The sequence below is a fragment of the Mandrillus leucophaeus genome, unplaced genomic scaffold, assembly GCF_000951045.1.
Source record: "Mandrillus leucophaeus isolate KB7577 unplaced genomic scaffold, Mleu.le_1.0 Scaffold108, whole genome shotgun sequence".
NCBI lineage: Eukaryota > Metazoa > Chordata > Mammalia > Primates > Cercopithecidae > Mandrillus > Mandrillus leucophaeus.
The window spans coordinates 4967895-4994149 of NW_012098987.1; the positions used below are offsets into that span (position 1 = coordinate 4967895).

General features: G+C 36.8%; 1 protein-coding gene across 1 annotated transcript in view; it reads right to left on the bottom strand.

Annotated features, from left to right (window-relative positions):
• Nucleotides 1-1694: 1694 nt before the first annotated feature.
• Nucleotides 1695-26255, bottom strand: part of RFX7 (regulatory factor X, 7) — a 160780-nt gene continuing 136219 nt past the window's right edge. Inside the window, exons 5-9 of the mRNA XM_011986588.1 lie at nucleotides 14629-14745; nucleotides 13248-13332; nucleotides 12444-12651; nucleotides 9220-9515; nucleotides 1695-7765 (exon numbers count right to left, since the gene is read on the bottom strand). Coding sequence (XP_011841978.1) covers nucleotides 4493-7765; nucleotides 9220-9515; nucleotides 12444-12651; nucleotides 13248-13332; nucleotides 14629-14745 — 3979 coding nt within the window. The 3' untranslated portion in view covers nucleotides 1695-4492. The remainder of the gene's footprint in view (nucleotides 7766-9219; nucleotides 9516-12443; nucleotides 12652-13247; nucleotides 13333-14628; nucleotides 14746-26255) is intronic.

The following is a 26255-nucleotide window of genomic DNA, read 5'->3' on the forward strand; positions in this document are numbered from 1 at the left end:
CTTAGTTCAGAAGATTTCAAATTCTTTTCTTCTACATTGTGTATTATACATATTGTTGGCACTTAACAAAGAACATGTACTTAACGCTTCATGATTGTAAGCCCCTCAAATGTGGGTACAAGATCTTATACATCTTACCTAGCTATTTTTTGCAGTGACTGCTACTGGTTGCCTCCCAAAGGGCAAGTCCCTAATACCTTCCCTAGGTGATGGAACTCATTTAAGATGAATGACTACATGCTCCAGGAAATGGGCCCCTCTCTTACCTATAACGCATTAATTAAGGATCTAAGCTAAGTAATTGGCCTTAGGGTGAGCCTTTGTCTCATACAATGAGACTAATAGAGTGTGTGTATGGAGTGCTTAATGGAAGATTCTGAGATTTTTTTCTCTCTGATAAAAGGCTATGAGGACTGCTTACTATCCTGCTTGGGATGTTACATCTGAGCTGTGGCAGTCATCTTGTGACCATGAGGTAAAAGACACAGCAAAGCAAAGCTGAAGATGATGGAACAGAAACACAGAAAAACAGGATCCAGTGCCTGTAAACAATAAACCATTCAATGAACCCTTGAATCTCCTCTAACATTGTTAAGCGAAAAGTAAGTGTCCTTATGGTTTAAGCCAGTGTTGGGTTTTCAATTACTTGCAACCAAAATCACCTCAGGTGTTATACAGTATTTTTACCCCCAGAATTTTTTACTGGTTGGCTCTATGCACTGGTTCTTATGTTTGCCTGCTCTGACATTTTACCCTTCCATGTCATTTAGCACTGAGGATCCTAAGATACTTATTTTATAGTAGTATCTAGGTAGTTCATTACTTTCATTTTCTTGAGTGATTGCCTTTCTTAGGATTAGTTCCATTTTCTTCAAGTACTTTTGAATGTTGATTTGCAGGCTCAGCTTGCATGGCAGCCTTCCTGCTCTTTACCTCTCCCTTCCTAATCTCTGCTCCTTTCCTTTTGTAATTGCTTCTACCACCTGTTCAAACTGAGGGCTCCAGATCTGTGGTGACAGTGGAACTATCACAGATCTACCAAGATCTATGTAAACAGAGGAGTAGGCTGTTTGACTCAAAATCTGTCTACAATATAAATTACAGTCCCAGGCACTGGTTGTTGTTGCTTCTCAGTTTCAAGAGCGAGGAAACTCCATTCAAGACCCTGATTTCATTACTTTGCAGGAGCTGACATTTCTGGCTACTTCAGTCTGCTTCCAGACCTATAGCCCGGGTTCTGGCTTACAAATTCATTACACTTACCGGTTTGTTATTTCTGGTACTTGGAAATGTCTATACTGCTTCTGAACACAGCTATGCTTTAAATTTTTCTCATTTTCTATTCAAAGCTCCAGAAATATACTTACCTAGGTACTCCATAGGCTAACATTTAAAAATAAACACTATGTGAAAGAGAAAAAGATGGCTTTTTGGACAACATAAAGTTCTGTGCCATGCACCATTCATTGGTAATAATCCTAAGTGAACAGCAGAGTTCTGATGAGTGAAATAAGATCTGTGCATTCTTCTGGATTAATAGCACACAGCAGATCAGCAGCTCTGTTCTGCCTTCTGCTGATTTTTATTCACTCCCTAAAGTTCATGACATCAAAGGAAGAATAACACTGGGTCTGTTTAAAAAATGTGTTGCCTATATAAAATATGTCCCATAAAACACCTTCAGATCCAGTCAGTTTAATATAAAATGTTTTTAATTGTTTTTGAAAACATTTAAAAAACAATTTTTGAGCACTTTTAATAAAAAAAGAGAACTGAAATGCTACCGCAATATTCAACTACTGTAGTTTCAGCAGGTACAACAGACAACAAAACACTGGGGAAATCTGACTTTTTGCACTAAATGAAACATGAAACAGGGCTTGTTTTTGTCATTTATCGTGTAGTAAAGCACATTATAGTACAAGACTATTATATGAACCTCAGATGCACTGCACAAAAAACACTTTCCTTCTTTTCAGTTCAAAAGTCAGTGCTTATTGCAATTATATGCAAAATTATTTACTTCATGAAGTCTTATGATAAACAGTATGCAAAATGTTTTAAACATCAAAACAATAAAAATAATCTGGAACAGAACATATTCAACAATAACTAAGCAGAATTAGTAAACATAAAGTAAATAACCTGTGAATAACTATGTTTGCCTGGTTAACACTGAACCAGTTTCAATACAGCGAAGAAAAAAAAAAGAGTGGTTACAGGAATCCTAGTACTGTACAAGATAAGTCAGTAACACTCATGCACATTTTGTGATCATGTATTAACATGGTGAAGCAAACTAAACTTAATTCTTCCTGCTGTAATATTCTCATGTAAGAGAATAATAGAAATATCTCATTGAGATCAATGCACATTGCTACATAAGACAATTTTATCTGTCACTTTGATGACATTTTGTCTTTTCATAATGAAACACATTTAAAAAGTTTAATCTGTGGACTGTATTGGTTGCATTTATCCTAAGAGATGTGCCTACCACAGGTTCAACAAATTTAGTGCAATATATGAACCCCAGAAAGTTTGCTGGACGAATTCAACCAAATTTAAAGAGTTTGCTGCAATACTGTACAAGGGGTTAAAAATCCTCCAGTCTTAATATTTTTATCAAAAAAGATTTCCATTATTTTTATATTAGTAGGAAGCTAATAATGTAAACAAGGGATTAGAATGGCCTCAAAATCTCCTTTTCAGAGTATCTCATAAAGAAAGGCTCCCATCATTTGTTAGAAGAAATCACACAGTTTCCTTTGGGTATTGCATACTTTGGTGTGCAGTAGTGCTGTGTCTCAATGTACAGTGAGGAAATAACTAGCATCAAGAAAAAAATACCTAACAAATCATGAAATCAAGATAACAGCAAACAAACACACACAAATGCCAGTAACTAAGACATATCAATATATAAACCTCTGCGCCAACTCTAGCACCATTTTTTATCAAAATATGTTAATACCCTACCTTGCAAATTTATTGAACAACAAAACCTTATTAAACCCTTCAGCACATTTGCTAAATATTCATTGATTGTAGTCTTCTGATTGGCTTACTAAGGTAAAGGAAAGCTTAGCTAGGTTCAAGGTAGCATAGCAAATGGTTTTACGTTAGCTTTAAAAACAATGGCAATTTAACAATCTCTTTGAAAGTGATCTTGAAACTCACTTAAATGGAGCTTTCAACCAGTGAGTAGGTTTGTGTCAACATGCAACTCATAAATAATTATTCACAAAACAAAATGGGAGCCATAGAGAGAAACATTTTAAAACAAATCCTGAGTTCTTATTTTGCAATTGTGGTTATCACAATAAATAAATTAAGCAAGTAATAAAATGCTCCTCTTCTTCAAGTACTGTTGATATCCCCTTTGTTTCATCAGAGATATAAAGATTTGTGGCTTCAGACCTTAGGTGGTGAAATGTTTTTTGTTGTTTTTTATGTTATCCTCCTTCCTGTTTTTCAAAGGGATCCTATGATCAAACTACATTACTATATTCAGGAGTGAGGGAGTCACTCAGTTGAAGAGGAAAAAAACATTATGGTGGAATATTTTAACGAAAAATTTCAAAGTAAATCTCAATTAGAATCTCAGTATGTACATGCAGCCATTGTGATGAAACTAAGAGAATGCTTTTGTTTTCCTTCTCATTCCCCTAACTAACAAATAATAAAACATAAAGCATTTTTCTAACATGCTTGTATTTATTATATTAAATTACAAATGCCTGGAGTTACATTTACTTGTTTTGTGTGTGCGTGCCTGCGCATCTATGTGTGCTAGCTCCATATTAAAATCAACATTTAAAAATAATGCAAGGTCACAAATATAAATGGCTACTTGTTTTTTTCTCTTAAAAATTTTAGTGCAGCTTTGCTTTCCTTAAAGTAATATTTAATTTTCCATTATTTTCTATTTAAGCCCTTCATCGTGGGTGTAAATGGTACTGAAGCCCCAGAAAGTCCTACAGAGATTTTTCATCCTACAGTAGCTCTATGCTTCAAGCCTAAATATTTTATAATAACCTGAATATTGTCCCTGTTTCAAGGAAGACTTTCTTGTCTACAGTTCACCTTAGCTATGATTTTATATCTAAAAGATAATGCCAACAACAAAATAGCCTATACCTAAAATTGATGGTTTATTCTGAGTTCTGTGCAGATCATCTGATGAAATGAAACTTATACAAAATAAAGATTGACTGCTCTTGTAACAGCTGGATAGTCAATCAATGTGAATAAATGGGGCATATTATAAAATTTAAAACCTAATACTTGTTCTTCTACAGCCTACTGTCTTTAGACACTTGTTAAGAACTGAGGCAAGTCTAACCATTTCCTACTGAAGAAACCACTTCTGCAGCAAACGCTTTTAAAATGTCACAATTAATAGTATTTCTGCTGCGGGAGGCACTTCCATTAAGACAAATACAATACATATGTCTTTAGATACAGTGTGCTACATATTATAAAACACAATTTAACCCAACATTTCAACAGTAGGATGGTCCTTGCTTTCTATCCATTCAAAACCTGATGAAGTCATAGAATTCATGGATTCACTGCAAATTTGTTGAAATAATGGGTCATTCTTTAACTCTTCCAGTGTAGCTTCATCATCTTGTCCCTGCTGACGACCTGGATCAAACAGTAGATTTGGGTCTAAAGTGTTCAAATCATTGATGCTGCCTGAGAGCTCAGAAGACAACCTGATATCACTAGAGAAATCAGATGCAGTATTAGTGAGATCAGATGCTACCTGACCTACCAGCTGCTGGCTGGTTTGCAAGCTGTCTCCACTCAACAGGTCTTTAACAGTGCTATTGAAATCTAACTGCTGCTCTCCAATTTCTGATTGTGCTTGATTATCTCCAGGAGAAAAATTGATCTGATCGGTGCTATTACTTTTGGTGAGGTAAGATGGTGTTTGGAATTCATAAACAGAAGTGCTGGAATCAATCATATTTTGTGGGTTGGCACTAGGAAAAACAGTGGAAGGTTCCAAAATCTGAGTGAGATTCATCCGGGCTGTATAATTAGAGGGCAGGTTGTTCATTCCCAAACCTCTCACTGCATCATCATTGTCAGAATCAAGTTTACTCAACAAAACATTGGTTATTTTTTTACTGTTTGCTTGCTTCTGAAGGGCGTTTGGGAAGGCTGTCTGCATCATGACTGTCAATGGAACTGACTGGCTTCTTTGAGCTATGTTGTTGGCACATGCATCTGTGTGAACATTTGTGAAAACAACTTCTGGGGTAACTGGACTTCCAAAGGGGGTCACATTAGATCGTGGGATATTAGATACTGGATAGAGGGTGCTTCCACTAAGATTACGTTGGCGATGAACAGCAGGGCTCACACTCCGGCATCTGAAGTTGCTGCTGGCAGACGAATTAGTTCCCTTATTATCAAGAGGGGCAGGGACTGCAAAACCCTCCTGTTTGTTGGTGTTATTTACAGTGGCACCTTGATGCTGCACAGGAGAGACAGGAGTCAAACGACCAAAATGAGTGTCATGATGTCTGGATTGAGACTGATAAGACTGTCCAGGCACAGCAAAAGCATGAGGTTTCCTGAAACGGTCTTCCACTAGTTCCTGATAGCTTGGGAGAATACCATGGCCAGAAACTGATGAATTACCAACCCCACTATACCCATTATTCATCCATTCAAGCTTGGTTTTGTCAGGGTGTGTGGCCATGGGTCTTTGCATCGGTTTCACAGGACTACTTGAGACAATGCTGGCATCATGATATGCCATACTGGAGCTTATTGGAGTAAATGCAAATGGATTCCTGCATTCAACAGGGCTGGGGGGGACACTACTGCTGCAGTTAGAATGTGGAGTACCAATGGGTGTATGTCGGCTACTTCCTAAAGCACTATCCACAGGTGTAGTCTGGGCTAGCCTGGAGCAAGGGCTCTCCCGTGATAGACTCTGAGATCCAGCAATCATTTCAGATGTTGGGGTTGGGGTTGGGGTTGGAGTAGGAGTGGGTGTGGGTGTAGGTGTGGGTGTGTGGATTGGAGTGCCATTGCTGTGGATTGGATGATAGAAGTGGGTGCTGGAGGTGTGAGATGACATTGGAGCTCCTGGAGTTACTGACTGACTCTGAAGGGTCATTCCCAAACAGTTGCCGTAAGAATGAGAATTGTTCATTGACATTTGCTGCTCCATAAGCACCAGCTCTTCCACAATACTATCTTGTGTAAGTTCATCATCAAAAGGAAAGTAGCTTTCATTTGTCTGGGAAACAGAAGGTTCAAACTCCTTCAGTTCAGATTGCAGAGGTAACTGATCTGAAGAATGTGCTTGTATTTGATTTAAAGAAGATTCCTGTATCTGGCTATGTAGCTGCTGGCTATATGTGTCCTGTGGCATTCCTTCTAATTCCCACACAGACTTCTCTAAGTCATTGATATCAGAGTGCTCAGGAATTGTCATAACACTGATAGCTTGCTGTTGTTCACAGCTGGCAGATATCAACTCAGAATCCTTAGTGATTTGTTGCCATCCATTTGGATTAAAGCTGCCAACTGACTTTGAATCACTGTCCAAGAGAAAGACACTTCCTTCAAGTTTTACTTTTATATCTGGAGATGATGATGGGGTTGTTTGCTGTTCCAAAGCTGAATCACTGATAACAAGGGTAGAAGAATTCAAGGGTTGATTTGCTCCTGTGTGTGAACTGACATTTACTGATACCTTGCTAGGAATCTGAGCACCTGCTGTTGAACCTTCTGTTTTCCCTGAATGTGGAACCTTTTGGTCCTTCTTAACACTGCCTTGTTTCTGCCCTTCTATGGTAGCTGCTGAAAGCTGTTCCACAATTGGTTTCTTTACAGGAGGCACCTGGGTCTCTTGCAATGTAGAAGACAGTCGTTTTCTTGGACTTTTAGTGCATAATTTAGGGTCTTTATTGATTGAGTCACCATTAGATGGTGAACTGGTGCTGGTGAAAGTTAAGTTCTGAGAAGCAACTGATAGAGTGATAGTGCTCTGATTATTGCCTGTTGATGTGCCTGGCAGAATTTCATTACAGCGACTTTTACATTTGGTCCTCTGGTCACAGACCTTAGTTGCTTTTATTTCAATGACACCTTCATTTGAAGGTTTCTGCAGTACTCCGTCTGTATTACTTTTCTGCCCCAAAAGGGCACTAGGTGTTTGGGGAGCTTTAGCCTCATCAGAGTTCTCTTGGCACTGTACAGGATGCTCATCCGATGATGTTTCGGGTTCCACTTTGACTTCCACAGCAGATGTTCCCCCCGCACTGCTGGTTCTGGACCCAGGAGACTGAAGTGACACGACAGAACCATTCTTGATCTGTGGAACACTCCTTGATTCTTCTGCCGTTCCTGTAGCACTGCTGACTGAGGCAGAATGTTTAAGAGGGGTGTTACTGTTGCTGGGTGTGAGGGATATTGTTGTCATTTTCACCACATTTAGAGAACTCATGTGTGAAGCGGGTACAACGGCAGTTTTGATGGGACTACTAGTAAAGAGGACAGTAGTTGGAGAGCGAATGGTGAGTGCACTGGTGTTGGCTGGTTTGGGTAAGATCTGAGGGTAACGGTGCCGGGCAGAACGATCCCCACCAGGACTGGCTGGAACGTTCTGGGGAGTCTTTGGTGCCTGTTTCACAGACTGCATGTGCTGAGTGACCACCTGTACATTGAGGGGAAGAACTTTGCCGTCAGAAGAACTCATTGGACTTGGTGAAGTTACCAATTGCCTAGTCCGCTGGACCTGTTAAAAGACAGCAAAAAATCAGATTTAACAGGTCTAGGCTGTAAATAGTAATTCATGTATCTGTATATACTTTTAAGGCATTCATTAAATGTTAATGTTAAAAAGAAAAAAGTTCCTATGTTAGAAGAGAGTTCTAGACCAGGTTCTACACAATCAGACACATAAATATAACAAACGCAACCATAACGCATTATAATTAAAAAATATGTAAGAACATCATTAAGTCACTTTTCAGTTAACAAGACTACAAGCTTCACACTTGTGAACAATATTTGCTAAAGCAATGATTTAAGGGGGTTACAGGAAGAAGACATAAAATCTTGAAGAAACATATAACTGTAAAGGTTACCTACCAGAATCTATGCTAAGATGGCTCACTCATAGGGGAAATTGTCTTATAAATGTGTCTACCTTAAACGTCTGTAACTAAACCACTGCAAATAAGATACAACTAATATCTACCCCAGTTTGCCCTATAGTGAACAGTGTGGTTACCATGTATTTCATATTTTAATAACATGATGATAATACGAACAAGAAAAACGATAAAATATTTCCTAAATATTATTATCAATAATAACATAAAGTACCAACTTACTCTCATTTTAAAAGTCCCTTCATCATAACCTCAGTTGTGTAAGATAGAAAAACAGGAGATTGTTTCCTTATCTACAACTAGAGGTTAATAAACTAGCTAAAGAATTTGGCCAAGGTTCTAGTCATGTATCCGATAAGCCATGGATAGGCCTACATTTAAGTATTATCATTACACAATAGAATTTTGCTCCACCTGAATGTAAAAAAGAAAAGCGTTTAACTTTTAAATAAAGTTTGCAATTAAATTATCTTGGCTTGGCTGGGTGGGTTGGCTCACACTTATAATTCCAGTACTTTGGGAAGCCAAGGCGGGTGGATCACTTGAGATCACGAGTTCAAGACCAGCCCGGCCAACTAAAAAATACAAAATACAAAAAATACAAAAATTAGCTGGGTGTGGTGGTGAGTGCCTGTAATCCCAGTTACTCGGGAGGCTGAGGCAGAAGAACTGCTTGAACCCAGGAGGTGGAGGCTGGAGTGAGCCGAGATTGTGGCACTGCACTCCAGTCTAGGAGACAGAGAGACTCTGTCTCAAAAAAAAAAAAAAAAAAAAAATTATCTTGGCTCAGCCAGGGATGAAACAACTCTAAAAATGAGAATTCTTACATAAAGCTCTGAGTGGTTATGTGCATACTTTGTATGTCTTGGATCTTTATATTTTCCATAATGTTTCATAGCTTACTTTGTAATCAACAATATACATCCTGACTGAAAGACTGAAGGGGAATCTTCCTGTAGTCACAAAACCAGTTTGTGGCTACACTTGTACTTGCCTTCTTTTCATCTGCCACTTTTAAATGAACAATTGATTTCCCACCATCCCAATAAGGCCAAATACTATTTAATTATATTACCGGAATGGGACTAGGGACAGCTGCCACAACGATACCAATAGGTTGAGGAGAAAGGATTGAAGGATTTCCATTAGGAAGATTCGTTACTCCATTGCTTGTAGCACTTTCTGATTTTTTTGCTGCGGATTCTCCTGGCAAAGGGGATTGTAGTTTCTGTTCTTGCTGCTTCTTCTGGATTTTCCGTTGCAACTGCTGTTTAGCATCAATTGGAGATGGCAAAGTCTTCACCTGAGGCTGAAAGGAATTACTTTCAGCTGTTGGTATAAAAGCAGAAGGCTGGGTAATTCCTTTAATTCCTGAAAATAAACAGAAAGGAAAGCTAAAATAAATACTCTCCTTTATAGAAGGCAGGTTCCTTTGAATTTCTTTGAAAATGTAGCCATCTACTGGACAAAGCAACCAAAATTTTAACTCACAATTTCTGTATAAAGCATTAGACTTCGAATTTATAAACAATTGTCAATATAGCTTTGTCATCTTATAATATGGTTCAGCTCAGGTGATAGTTTCAGTTAAATCAACAGGATTTTAAACACAGTAGCTATATTATAAATGTGCAGAAGCTAAGATAAATGCCAACACAGCATTTTTACATTTTCTCAAAGGTCAGTAAATTTCCCTCCCTGATTTCTAATCAGAAATAAATACATGTATTTTCATGATTTTAATATTTAGCCCATGTGGGGCATTCAATAATTCCATACATATTTGCTGAAGCCACTCCCCATAATGGAAAAAATTTATATGGAGAAAACAGTTTTTAATTCTACCAGAAATTCATGGAAATAGGCATTATTATTATATTGCTACTATACAATTATTCCTGTATGACCTAGAAGAAATTAAGAAGCAGAATTTCTTATTAAGACTAACGTTAAGATATTCCAAAAAAGTGTCACTGTGAAAACCTTTAAAACAGTAAGATAAAGACTGAAAAAAACTGACAAAATACGCAAAATACAAATTTTAGGAAAAATGGATTATATAATAAAATGTTTAAAAAGCTCATTTCAGATTTAGGGCATGGCATTGAGATCATTAGAAAGTAAGTTGTGGGCAATAAAAACAATGAAGAGAAGAAAGGGGAGGAACAACTATCCTGCTGGTACACCTTGGCCTTTAAGTCTTTTCTTTTCCCCATCTCAATTTCTGCTTTTCATCATTCTAGTTAACAACAACTACTTGGTGTGGGGAGCAGGAAATAGAGAATGAGGAAGCTATAACTCTCTCCCCACACTTGATAATGATGAGAATCTGTTGAACCCCCAGCCCCTTTTAAAAATCACGATTTTTCCTCTCAAATCCAGCTCGAATTGTTTTGCCCCTTCCCGACCCCAAGCCTCAGCTCTGGCTTCTCAGCACCTGCACCCCGGAGAGCCTCTGCCAATGGCTCACAAATTGGCTGTCTTACCTTCCTGCCAGGGTTTTTAGATAGGAATGAGTTCCAAGCAGCTGACTTACAAAAGGACATTTGTAACACAACCTGTTCTTAATATGGAGACTATATTTATAAAAAGCCAAATTCACCTTCAAAGGATGAAGATTAGTCTACTATCAAAGGTCTTTTTTGAAAAATATAGTAAGGGGCTGAGATCAAAATTTTGAGAGACATTCTAAAAATGTTCTGAGTAATGATAGAGTTGGTAAAGTGTTTACCCTCTCAGGCTGATTGCTTTCAAAAATGGAGTCTCTTTTTTATAAATGTAATTTTTAGTACTTTTGTTTAAAAAACTCACACCTTTATTTAACACTTATGCCTTAAAAATTCATTCATTCAACATTTCCCTCAGTTAGACTTTGCAAATGAGAGAAATAGGAAAGAGATGTTTCTTTTCTCTATGATACCTCCTAAATCCTCCATCTGTTGAAGTTCTCTTCTAGATGTCGGCAGGGATAGGAGAAAGAGAGCAGAGCAAACTGAAGGGTTCGCTCCTTTTAAAGCTTATTCTACCATATGACATTATGACATAATTGAGTGAAGCTGGGCTTTGTAGACAGACAAATCAGGATTCAAATCCTGGCTCTATTACTTACATGCCCATGAACAAGTTAATTGACCTCCCCAAGTCTATAAATTGGGAATAAATATCACCTATCTCACAGAACTGCTGGGGGAATTAAATGAGGTAACATATGTGAGCTATTTAGCTCAATAAGGCTGGTCAAGCATTCTCCTGCTGGTCAGTATAATGAATAAACAGATTTAGGTCATACAGTTTAGATGTAGACAGGAAAAACTATATGACATTATTTTTCTGAAATGGGTCTTCAACTGACCACAAAATGAGAGGTTACACACATATACATCCCACATACTAAATGTAAAATTAGAAGAAAACAGACTCATTATTAATGTGTAAAAGATACTAAACAAACAAGTGAAGTTAATTAAGAGACTATAATTCTGGCCAGGATAAGTCTATCGTAGATTTAAAAATATTTAGAATTAACACTTAGAAGGATAGTCATTGGAAAAATAAGTCTCAGATCACTATATCACTGCATTTTTAATAGACATCATAATTTTCTAGAATAATTTATCCACTCTAGGTTTATAAGGTATAACTGAAATAAGATATTTTAAAAAATTCATCAGAACTGATATTTTACACAACTATTAATTTAGGAGGGAGTCATTCTAACAAGACTGTCAATTCCCAAAACTGTCGATTCCAAAAATTCATCTTTGAATAAAAATAGTCATATGAATGCACAGTAAAAAACATCACTTGTTATTTTATAGTAAGCCTCCGTACAGTGTTTTTTTTTTGAGACTAAGTTACCTGTCACAGTGTGGAAAGATAATTTTATGTATAAGCATTAGTTTTTGGAATAGGAATCTAACAAGTAATTTAAAAATTTAATCGTATTATTTTACTTCTAATATTTATTTAGATACACATATATGTACATATAAAAGTACATATAAACACATTCTATAAATGTAAAAATAGCAATGGAAAAATTAATAACATATCAGCTGGGGAATCTAGTTTTATATGCCAGCAAAGCAATCTATAGAAACATAGCATTAAGCTTTATAATGAAAGGATTATTATTTTCTTGGCTCAACAAACCCATCTGAATTTAGTGTTAAGTGGAGTAAGAGTGAACCCATACAAGTACTAAAAGGATGAAGTTCTTTGATCTAACTCTTCTTTTGCTACCAATTCTAAATACAATAAAACCTGTCAGTTTTTAGCTTGTTCACAGTAATGTCGTACCTGGTGGTGCTGCTGCCATTACAGTTAGAGCTGCCATTGACTTGGTGCCTATATAGTGACTTTTTACAAGGAAGCGGGCTAATTCCAAGACAGTGTCAAATGGTTGGCTTAACACTTTCTGGGCCCACTCACACACAAGACGGCAAGCAGAAGAGATAACTTCTTCATCAATATTTTGAAGCTGCCCAGAAGGTTCAGCTCCTTCCAACTAGGCAAAGAAAAAAGGAAACGTTAACTTGTAAAAGACCAGAGAAATTAAATTGAAGCACGTTAAAGACACGTATTCTTAATTAGAAGATACAATCTAAATCTGTGCGTTAAAGTAGTATGAATTGACCCACTGGCAGACATACAAGAGCTCTGCAAATAAGGGACTCATACCCACTAGTGCACAGCAGTCAGCAGTCTTGCAAATATAACATTTTAAATGGTTTTTAAACATACAAGACTGATATTTTGAATCTTTCTAATGTCAATAAAACTATGCCAATAGTCACATATTTTTTCTAAAATTCCTATAAAACATTACATGATGACTGACTTTTTCCTCTTGACTATACACACATATAGTCAATATATATTTTGGAAATATCGAGAAATCAGTAACTTTGAAACTTTGTTCCCCCAAATTTCATGCTGACATAGGTCATATACACTAACATTTTTCAGTCACTGTGATTTTTGTTTTTTATTATTATTTGTAAAAGGCACAGTTGCTAGCCTTAACCAAATGACACTTTGCAGGATGCATTTTAATGTTGATATAAAGGTTTACTTATTAAAAAGAAAAGGCTGAATTCTTACCCCATCTCCAGTTTTGTGAAAGTCAAGGTTGGGCAGTGTTGGCATATGAACAAAAGCTTTTTTTCTTAGTCCACTGTAGCAATATGTAATATACAGTTAAGGTCCAAATATTCAAAATTAAATGAATTGCTTATACTGGTAACACTTTAGAAGTAACCATATATAAAATGAGAATAAAATCAACATGATATATAACATCTACTTTCTGAATCTTCAGTAAGAAAAACCTTAATATTAAAAACCTGGGACATTTTTACTCTTGTGAAACTGAAATACCCTTTCAGAATGTTAAATACTACTCTCTTAAATGAAAGGATTCTCATCTGTTATAAATTTTATGAATAAATGTTCCTAATATGCTGTGCCAGCCACCAGTAACAAACAGGTCAGAAGGAAAGGAATAGCCAGATGGAAACCTGGCACAGGGAAGGGAAACTTTAGCCCAGGGCACTGGGACAAAAACAACTCTTAATAGTGTCACAAGGGCTTTAACCTTTTCGTTTCTCTTTTTCCACTGAAACATACAGGATTATCACCTGTAACATGCCAAGGACACATCGAAACATTTTTGTTTGCATTTGGGAAGCAAGAATATATCACGCAACAAGTGGTTAGAGAATACCTGGAACCATTTTAGAAAAGTAAGTTTCTTCCCTTCCCCTTCCTCTCTCATCTCCTCCCCTCCATTTTATGCTCTGAAAAAAGGACAAGAGCTAAGGAGGGAGAAAATGGATGTAATCCTAATATGATACAGAGATCCTCTATTTTACAATCTTCTTCTAAAAGGAGAAATAACTATAATGAATTCTTAATTTTCATGTCCTTACTTCTGTTGGCTCCTAAGTATTTCTCCATCACAAGAAGGACCTTTTCTATACTCTGGCTTTAATTTTAACACAGGCTTTAAATGGATGGCTGAAAAATATTTGTACTGAAAGATTAGTGTTTCTGTTAAAGTTCCATAAGTTTTTTTTCTTTTTTTTTTGCCAAGGAGATCCCCTATGTTTATAAATTAAAGGAAGAAAAGATGATAAGCTAGCATCTTCCTCCACTTTTGTTCATATAATTGCTGAACATATAGCAGGCCTCAAAACTTCTTACTGTTAAAGAAGATCAGACCATTAAGAACACTTTACATTGATAGAGTAAGATAAAATCTATCACAATTCTAATCTATGAATAAACCATTATTTGCTATTTCTCTCATAGTGTGATAAATACCTGTGAAAGTTACATTTGCAATTATTCTACTAAATGCTTTTGAGTTGGTTTAATTTGAAGTTTATTTCTAAATAAAGTTGCCAGTTGAACTACAACAACAGATGTTCTATAACAAGTGAGAACATAGAGATATTACTAAAACCATTCTGGTAAAGGATATTTAGATTTGCCTCTTGTGCCCAAACGACGTGCCTTCATGTTTGGAAAGACGTTTTTCATGATCTTTCCAAAATCAGCAGCACTTAATGGATGGTAACCAAGATTGTCACAATAGCTCCTGCAAAAGAAGCAAGGACCAATTTAGAGTGACAGAATTCAGAATTATATTGCGGGGTGCTATTTCAATACAATTTGATCCTTTTGACAAAGTGAAGCAAAGGATCTTTCAAGTCATTTACCACAACATCTGTGATCATCACTCTTTGGTGATGCATGTTAACTCAGGTTTAGTTAGCTGGCTTCACCCTCAGGGTATACAGTCCTACTTTCAATAACATTCACAAATCTTGCAGGAAGATATAATGTTGGTACAAAGTTTTTGAATTACAATCCCAACCAGCGCTCATAAATGAATATATCCAGCTCAGCCAGTAGGACTGTAAGGTTCCACATACGTTTCAGGCTCACATACTGGGATAATTTCCAATATACACATCATGCACATCAGACAGAGATAATACTACTAGATGGTTTAAAATTTAGAAATGTGATATGTTTGAACTAAAAGGGACCCTACGAATACACCAACACTCTCATTTTACTGATAAGAGAAAAAACAGGCACAGGGAGAGGTTCCAAAGGTCCTAGTGTTCTCCTCCTTCCACCCCCACTATCCCTAGTATTGCCAGGAAAAAAGTTACTTTGTAAGACAGTAACTTCAAGTGGGATCAGGAGACACACCAAGTCTTAACTACTACTGGAATCAGGTGTTCTGTTTTTCTCTAGAGCTGCCAATCAGAGGTAAAATGTCAATCCTCTACCAGTTCAGCAGCAGACCAAGGCCACACCTCATTCTGGCCACCAAGGCCTTTGGGAGAACCACTACCTGGGAAATACGAATGAAGAGGAAGCCAGAGTAATTCTCTTTGTCCCCGCCTCACCTCTCATTTAGCATCAACCAGGACAGCTTCTTGATGAAGTCATGCAGAAAAGAAATGAAAACAACTGGAACACATGGTGGGCAGGGTGTAATGGAAACGAGGACTTGGGTCTTTTTGTAGATTGCTGAATGTCCTGATAACATCCCTAAACTGACCTGAGCTCAAGAAGTTAAGTTGGGAGAGACTCAAGAGGAGGCAGAGACCCTTGGGAGCCTTAATACAGAAAGAATAGGGGTAGGTCTGGAGACAATGGTATTTCTCTTGTTTGTTGCTTCCCTATTCCCACAGCAAATCCTCCATACCCCTGGGGGTTAGACGGGAAGGAGTAGCCCAGCAAACACATCACCAACAATGCTATGAGAAGAAAGGGAACTAATGTGTACTGAAAGTTTCCTATACAGGAAGTATTAGCAGCCTTATATTTAAATTGAGACTAAATTTGACACTTTGAGGGCTCAGGGGGTCTTGCAAGGTTGAATGTACAAAGTGAAGAGGTAACTACTTTTGGGTGCTGACAATGGAAATGAGCTGCATCAAATCATAACAATTTCAGAAGCAAGTTAAATTAGTTGTTTATGGTTCAAACTGGCACAAAAAGAAAGTTAGAATGAGGCTCTTTTGCACCTCAGGGACTTGACCCATGTTGGTTCCTCTACCTGGAACATTACTTTTCTTATCTTTAAAGTCTCTGCTTAAATTTTATGATTTTTGAAAGGATCTTTTCCGACTAAAGCAGTGTCCTCATGCCACACCCTCATCATGTTCCCTATCACTGTAATCTGTTTCTTTTCTTCGCATGAGTTACAATTACGTAACAGTGAATTTATTTGTCTTCTCCATCACACTAAGTTCAAGCAGGGCAGTGACCATATCTATTGGATTAACCAGTGTATTCTCAGCACCAGGAACAAGATTTATGGGTCATATGAAGCCCATCTGTATATAAAACTATAATAAACATTAAACAAACACATTAAAAGACTTAAAACAGCAAAGAAGAAACATTGCCCACCCCCCCACCCGCCCCGGCTCCTAGGACAACACTGGCAGAAATGGACCTAAAAAACTGAAATCAAATAAAGAGAGGAAGTGTAATGAGACAGTTGAGAGATAATATATCCATTCTATTCTCCCTCTGTTTCAGATTTTGATTTTTTTTTCATTATATTAGTAAATCAAAATTTTACTTTGGCAGAAGGGGTAAGATAAAGGTTGGCAAAAGAAGTAATGTTAAGTATCATTGACCTAAAGACATAAAATGAGCAAAATTAATATAGTGAGTTTATTTGGGTCAAGGTTGAAGACTGTAGGCTGGGAAATGCTGAAAAGTGCTCCAGAGAATGAAGGAGAGGCTCATGTTTTTAAAGAAAAAAGGACAAATTAGGAGAGGGGACAATTACAAAAGTTGTTTGTCAAGAATTCTCATTGGTGTACAGAAATAACTGATTAGTAATTGGCTATACATTGTTGAACTATAGGGTATGAGTTATGGTGCCTAGCATATGGCATTGTTAGGTTAGTTTAATGGTTACTTGGTGGTGACAGTCTAAAGTCCATACAGCAGACAGATTACTTAGCTCAAGGAGGGGAGTGAGAGACGACTACTTTCACATTTTAATGCCCCCACTGGGCCTGGTAATTTAAAAGAGCTCATGTCCCTCAGATAAAAAGTTTCTTGTCTTTCTTGGTATCTAGATGACCAATGCCAAATTTGTTTTTCAAATACAATTTATATTGTGTGGTTATTTCACAAAATCATCCAATTCCATCTGGTTTTTGATACTTATTCTACCTTTTGGAAGGATAAATTATAACAACCTATTGTCAAATACTCTGGTGGATAAAAGTACTTTGTAGACATATAAATAGCTCAAATTATTTCCTGAATCATGTCAGAAGAAAACCGCCTATGATTCAAAACTTTATGCTTTGATAACTCATGTCAAACAGAAAATAAAGAGGGCATCAATGTAAAAACAAGAACAATATCTAGAATAGATTCTCAATTTCTTTAATTTTGTGAAATGTTAGAATTGAAAAAATAAATCAGAAGTTGTATAGTTCAACTTCCTGGCAGATGTAGAAATGGTCATACTCCTAAATGATGGGTTACCTCAACACGAACACTTCTTTGATGGGGAGGACTCTTTATTGTGAGGTGGCCTATCCAATTTTCAGTGGTTATAATTTTTAAAGAAAAAGAATTTCAATAGGACACCTTTCCCCTGATTTTCTCTGATTTAAAAGAATCAGATATTCAATCATTCTTTTAAAAATCTAATTTAGTATTTACATAACATTTATTCATAATTTTGTGCTATGTAACAAACCATTGGTCATTCCAGGCCACGTGGAGATCTTAGTTAGTTTACATCTCATTTTCTTGCTTAATAACTTTAACTGCAGGTTGACCATGCAAGATACGGTATCAATTAACTCTTAACTCAGCGTCAGATTATACTTATGCAAGACTCAAAAAAGGGTGAGGAACAGAGAATGTTCTGTTCATGCAATCACTAACATTCTAATGTCATTTTAAAAATGAAATAATTGTTTTCTCTTGCTCCTTATTTAAAAGTATGTTTTTAAGCCTGAAATTAAGCCTAATATTCAATATAACTATGAACACATCACTCAAAATCCATGGTAACAATTCAGTCTTTAATATTCATTCATGACACAAATTTAATTGTACAAGTTAAAGGTAAACATTGTTTAATGGTACAAAAATATAAACAATGAATCACAAAAGATTTGTGGTAAAATATAGTCATGGGATACCTAACCATACCTGACATTTTTTGAGAGCTTTCTTTGTGTTAAATCATTTAATCCTCTCAACAACCTTAAGACAGGTAGTTTTATTAAACATATTTTATAGATGAGGAACTTGCACAGAGAGGTGCACTAATCCCTTTAGCAGATGAGGTATTTTTATTATAATTAATAACTATATGCATACTGAATGAATAAAGAATCAAATAGCAATAAAAAATGATGCAGGCGATATCGTCACTGATCCCACAGATAAAACAATAAAAAATGATAATAAAACAATAAAAATGATACAGGGGATATCGCCACTGATCCCACAGAAATACAACTACCATCAGAGAATATGATAAACACCTCTACGCAAATAAACTAGAAAATCTAGAAGAAATGGATAAATTCCTGGACACATACACCCTCCGAAGACTAAACCAGGAAGAAGTCGAATATCTGACTAGACAAATAACAAGTTCTGAAATTAAGGCAGTAATAAATAGCCTACCAACCAAAAAAAGTCCAGGACCAGATGGACTCACAGCCAAATTATACCAGAGGTACAAAGAGGAGCTGGTACCATTCCTTCTGAAACTATTCCAAATAATTGAAAAGGGAGGACTCCTCCCTAACTCATTTTATGAGGCCAGCATCATCCTGATACCAAAGCCTGGCAGAGACACAACAAAAAAACTTCAGGCCAATATCCCTGATGAATATCAATGCAAAAATCCTCAATAAAATACTGGTAAACTGAATCCAGCAGCACATCAAAAAGCTTATCCATCACCATCAAGTCAGCTTCATCCCTAGGAAGCAAGGTTGGTTCAACGTATGCAAATCAATAAATGTCATCTATCACATAAACAGAACCAATGACAAAAACCACATGACTCTCTCAATAGATGCAGAAAAGGCCTTTGAAAAAATTCAATATCCCTTTATGTTAGAAACTCTAAATAAACTAGGTACTGCTGCAACATACCTCAAAATAATAAGAGTTATTTATGACAAACACAGCCAAAATCACACTGAATGGGCAAATGCTGGAAGCATTCCCTTTGAAAACTGGCACAAAACAAGAATGTACTTTTACCACTCCTATTCAACACAGTACTGGAAGTTCTGGCCAGGGCAATCAGGCAAGAGAAAGAAAGGATATTCAAACAGGAAGAGACAAAGTCAAATTGTCTCTCTTTGCAGATGACATGATCCTATATTTAGAAAACCCCATCATCTCAGCCCAAAAACTCTTCAAGCTGATAAGCGACTTCAGCAAAGTCTCAGGATACAAAATCAATGTGCAAAAATCACAAGCATTCCTATACATCAATAACAGACAAGCAGAGAGCCAAATCATGAATGAACTCCCATTCACAAATGCTACAGAGAATAAAATACCTAGGAATACAGCTAACAAGGGAAGTGAAGGACCTCTTCAAGAACTACAAACCACTGCTCAAAGAAAAACTGAGGACACACACAAATGAAAAAACATTCCATCCTCATGAATAGGAAGAATCAGTATCATGAAAATGGCCATACTGCCCAAAATAATCAATGCTATTCCCATCAAACTACCACTGGCATTCTTCAAAGAATTAGAAGAAACTACTTTAAATTTCATATGGAACCAAAAAAGAGCCCACATAGCCAAGACAATCCTAAGCAAAAAGAACAAAGCTGGAGGCATCACGCTACCTGACTTCAAACTATACTAAAAGGCTACAGTAACCAAAACAGCATGGTACTGGTACCAAAACAACACACATCAATGGAACAGAATAGTGACCTCAGAAATAAGACTACACATCTACAATCATTTGATCTTCGACAGACCTGACCAAAAGAAAAAAAAAAAAAAAGGCAATGGGGAAAGATTTCCCTATTTAAGAAATGGGGCTGCGAAAACTGGCTAGCCATATGCAGACAACTGAAACTGGACCCCTTTCTTACACCTTATACACAGATTTACTCAAGATGGACTAAAGACTTAAATGTAAAACCCAAAACCATAAAAACCCTAGAAGAAAATCTAGGCAATACCATTCAGGACATAGGCATGGGAGAAGATTTTATGAAGAAATTGCCACAAGCAATTCCAACAAAAGCTAAAATTGACAAATAGGATCTAATTAAAGAGCTTCTGCACATCAAAAGAAACTATCATCACAGCGCACAGACAACCTACAGAATGAGAGAAAATTTTTGCAATCTACCTATCAGACAAAGGTCTAAGATCCAGAATTTACATGGAACTTAAATTTACAAGATAAAAACAAACAACGCCAACAAAAAGTGGGCAAAGGACATAACAGACACTTCTCAAAAGAAGACATTTATGCAACCAACAAAAATATGAAAAAAATCTCAACTTCACTGATCATTAGAGAAAAGAAAATCAAAACCACAATGAGATACCATCTTATACTGGTCAGAATGGCGATTATTAAAAAGTCAAGAAACAACGGATTCTGGCAAGGATGTGGAGGAATAGGAACACTTTTACACTATTGGTGGGAATGTAAATTAGTTCAACCATTGTGGAAGACAGTGTGGAGCTTCCTCAAGGATCTACAACCAGAAATACCATTTGACTCAGCAATTCCATTACTGGGTATATACCCAAAGGAATATAAATCATTCTATTATAAAGACACATGCACATGTATGTTTACTACAGCACTATTCACAATAGCAAAGACATAGAACCAACCCAAATGCTCATCAATGATAGACTGGATAAAGAAAATGTGGTACATATACACCATGGAATACTATGCAGCCATTAAAAGGAATGAGATCATGTCCTTTGCAGGGGCATGGATGAAGCTGGAAGCCATCATCCTCAGCAAAGTAATGCAGGAACAGAAAACCAAACACTGCATGTTCTTACTAGTAAGTGGGAGCTGAACAACGAGAACACATGGACACAGGGAGGGGAACAACAAACATCGGGGCCTGGTGGGGGTGCAGCGAGGGAGGGAAGAGCATTAGGACAAACAGCTAATGCATGCGGGGCTTAATACCTAGGTGACAGGTTGATAGGTGCAGCAAACCACCATGGCACATGTTTACCTATGTAACAAACCTGCACGTTCTGCACATGTATCCCGGAAAGTAGAGTAAAATAAAATTAAAAAAAAAAAAAAAAGCAAACTGAATGCTTGTATTGTAACCAAAATTACATCATTAAATTTTTTTCCTAATATTTATAAAAATAATATATTAAGAATTATCAATTTTCTATTAAAAGGACTCTTAAGACTTACCTAGACCCATAATGTTATTTTAGTGAGTCTTAGTATCCAAGTATTATAAATGATAATAAAGGATATGGGAATTTTGGGAGGTCCCAAAGACATGGTAGAATTACATTGTTTAAAAGTGTTAATCAAAACATTTGCTAGACAATCTGAAAGACAAATGAGCTAAAAGTAATATGGTCAAATACCTAATTATCTTGAGCCTTAGAAAGTGGAAAAGTTGTTGTAATCTTTTCTTATTTTTAAGGAGTAAACAGATCTCAAGACTCTGGAGAGAAAACTCTTCAAAAGTGCCTGACCCTAACCATAAAGAAATTGGTCTTTTTCGGTTGGGTGTGGTGGCTCACGCATGTAATCCTAGCACTTTGGGAGGCCGAGGTAGGTGACTGCCTGAGCTCAGGAGTTCAGGACCAGCCTGGGCAACATGGTGAAACCCTGTCTCTACTAAAAATACAGAAAAAAAAAATTAGCTGGGCATGGTGGCGGGCGCGTGTAATCCCAGTTACTTGGGAGGCTGAGGCAGGAGAATTGCTTTAACCCAGGTGGTAGAGGTTGTAGTGATCAGAGATCATGCCTGCACTCCAGCCTAGGCAACAGAGAGACTCTGTCTCCAGAAAAAAAAAAAAAAAAAAAGAAATTTATCTTTTTCATATTGTTCTGTGTTTTGGGCAGAACAATGATATAGTATGCAGAACAATGATAGTAGTACTAGTAAGCTGATCTTAGACTAGGATCATACTAATATATCACCTTTGAAACACTGATAATGCCTTTTTTGTGGAAACTACACAATGAACAATGTATCTGAAAGGTTACTTTGCTTGAAGTCAAAACTAAAGAAGAGTTAAATTATGTACATATAAAAAAACTATCATGTATGACCTCCTTAACTAGGACTTGCCTTACCTTTCCATCATTTTGGCTAACAATCCTATAAAAAAGATTCAGTCATGGTGAATCATGATTCACAGGTTAAGAATCTTAACCTGAAGTTTAAAAATTACTAATAAAAATCTCATGGTTTATGAAGTTATCTGATAAATAAATCCTTAAGATTTTAAAAAGAAATTTGTGTCTTTACTTAATCACAGTAAAAAGTAAACCTTAAAGTCTTGAGTTCTCATGGCCTATGAAGAAGCCATTTAAAATGACTATTCTTTTTTTATTTTTGAGACAGAGTCTCGCTCTGTTGCTCAGCCTTGAGTGTAATGGCATGATTTTGGCTCACTGCAACCCCCGCCTCTCTGCGTTCAAGCAATTCTCCTGCCTCAACCTCCCAAGTAGCTGGGATTACAAGCGCACGCCACCACGCCCCAGCTAATTTTTCGTATTTTTACAGGAGACAGGGATTTGCCATGTTGGCCAGGCTGGTCTCCAACTCCTGACTTCAGCTGATCTGCCTACCTCAGCCTCCCAAAGTGCTGGGATTACAGGGGTGAGCCACTGAGCCCAGCTAAAATGGCTATTCTTTTTTTATTGTATGATTCCATTTATATGAAATATCCACAGTACAGAAATCCACACACATGGAAAGATTTAGAGTTGACACGTGTGTGGTGGAGGGGGAAACTGGGACTGTCTGCTTAGTGTATTCAGGCTTTTAAAAAATGACTATTCTTTTGATGAATTTGGATTGTTATTTTAAAAGCAAACACACACACACACATATATATGTGATAAATATACTGATCATACTCTACATATAGTATGAGCTCTCTTTGTATATATACTTTCGTTTTTGGATTGCCTGAGGTCTCCTTTGTTTTAAATTAACTGCATATAGGCCGGGCGCGGTGGCTCACTCCTGTAATCCCAGCACTTTGGGAGGCTGAGGTGGGCGGATCATGAGGTCAGGAGATTGAGACCATCCTGGCTAACGTGGTGAAACCTCGTCTCTACTAAAAATATAAAAAAACAGCCGGGCATGGTGGTGGGTGCCTGTAGTCCCAGCTACTCAGGAGGCTGAGGCAGGAGAATGGTGTGAACCTGGGAGGCAGAGCTTGCAGTGAGCTGAGATCGCGCCACTGCACTCCAGCCTGGGCCGACAGAGTGAGACTCCTTCTCAAAAAAATACAAAAATAAAGAAAAAATTAACTGCATATAAAATGTTCAGATTTATGATTATCAACAGTAACTACCTATAGATTAAGAATTAACAAACATTGAAAGAAGGGGCCTTGACCCAGTAAATTCCCGAGTAACCATCTCTCTTTGAATTTCCATCCAGATCCAATTTTACTACACTTAGTTCTTCAATAGTTGGGAACATTTCTGAAATCATGTTAGTAAAAGGATAAATTAAAATTTTCACAAGGTTGCATACATGAAAACAAGAAAGCCAAGAGACCCTAGTGTCATCTGATGTAATCATACCATTTTGTAGATGAGAAAACTAAGGAAGAGAGAGGTAAAGATGGTTTGTAGTTAAATAAGTGGTTCTTTACTGATGACTCAAGTAGCATTTCAAGTAGAAGGAGTACTCAATACATATTTGTTGACTGGCTGCACTACAACATTTTCAAAAGTTCCTTCTGAAGAACACTGATCAGCCCTCAATTTTAATTTCCTGCATAATATCTTAATCAATACATACAGCTGTAATGTAAACAGTATGACATTCTTATAGAATCTGTGTTAGGAGAAAATGAGTGAGATGTAGTTACCTACCATTAATGAATGTATAGAAGAGGTGAGAAAAAAGGACAGAAACTTAAATAGATTCTCCACAGAAGATGATACCCAACTGGCCCAAGAACATATAAGAAAGGCACTCAACTTTATTAGTCATCAGGGAAGTGCAAGTTAAAACTACAATGGAAAAAAGGATAATATCTGTACACAGTAGCATGAGCTAAGAAATTATGGTGTATATTCACAAGTGGAATACTAAATAGCAGTGTGAATGAATGAACTGAAATGCATAATTTGTACAAACATTGTACAGTTGTACAAACTGTACAAATACTGAGTAAAAAAGTCAGATAAGAAATACAGTATATTGTGTAATTTCATTCATGTAATGTTCAAAAACAAGCAAAGCTAGCCTGTGGCGTTAGAAGCCAGGGCAGAAGTTACCCTTGACAAGACAGAGGTGCTGGTAAAGAGAGTTGAATGTAAAAGGGTATCAGGCAGGATTATGGCAATGTTTGGTTTCTGAATCTGGATGCTGGTAATAATGAGGGTATTCATTTTGTAAAGATTTGTCAAGCTGTAAACTTATCTGTATATTTTTCTGTGTGTATGTTACTTTCTCATAAAAGTTACATAGAATACTGTAAATAAAATGCCATGCCTGAGCTAGAACTAAGGGTCTAATATTATATGGAGAAAGTAGATTTAAACTGGGCCTTAGAGAACAAGTACATTTAATCATATGGGTGTTAGGGTGGGTGGAGGGTGAGGCAGGTCTATTTCATGCAGAGGAAAGAATATGAACAAAAACTGAGAAGAGCAGCATGTGGTTTTGAAACTAAGAATTTCAAAAAAGCTAAAGTGTAGACTTATGCACAGTGAACAGATCAGGGTAATTAGCATATCTAACATCTTAAACCTTTATCATTTATTTGTGTTGGGAACATTCAATATCCTCTGCACTACTTGAAAGTATACACTACTGTTAAGCATAGTCATCTTTCAGTGCTATACAATTTATTCCTCCTATCTAGCTCTAATTTTGTATCTTTTAACCACTCTCTTCCTATCCCCATCCCCTTTCCCAGCATCTAGTATCTTCTGTTCTACCTTTTACTTCTATGAAATGAACTTTAATCCACATATGAGTGAGAGTGTGCAGTATTTAACTTTCTGTTTCCAGTTTATTTTACTTAACATAATGACCTCCAGATCCATTCATGTTGCTGCAAGTGACAGGATTTTATTTTTACTGGCCAAACAGTATTCCATTGTGTATATATACATTTTCTTTATTCATTCATCTGTTGGACACCTAGGTTGACTCTTTATCTTGGGTATAATGAATAGTGCTGCAGTAAACCATGGGGGTGTTAGATGTCTCTTTGATATACAGATTTCTTTCCTTTGGCTAAATGCTCAGTAGCAGGACTGCTGGATCATAGGATAGTATGTTTGTTTGTTTGTTTCTTTCCTTTCTTTCAAAAAATTCTTGTGAGCATATATTAGGTATATACATATATATATGGGGTAAATGGGATTCTCTGATATAGGCATACAATGTGTAATAATCATATCAAGGTAAATGGGGTATCCATCACCTCGAGCATTTATTCTTTGTGTTACAAACAATCCAATTATACTTTTTTTTTTTTTTATTATACTTTAAGTTCTAGGGTACATGTGCACAATGTGCACGTTTGTTACATATGTATACATGTGCCATGTCGGTGTGCTGCACCCATTAACTCATCATTTATACTAGGTATATCTCCTAATGCTATCCCTCCCCCAACCCCACAACGGGCCCCGGTGTGTGATGTAATCCTTCCTGTGTCCAAGTATTCCTACTGTTCAATTCCCACCTATGAGTGAGAACATGCGGTGTTTGTTTTTTTGTCCTTGCGACAGTTTGCTGAGAATGATTGTTTCCAGCTTCATCCATGTCCCTACAAAGGACATGAACTCATCGTTTTTTATGGCTGCATAGTATTCCATGATGTATATGTGTCACATTTTCTTAA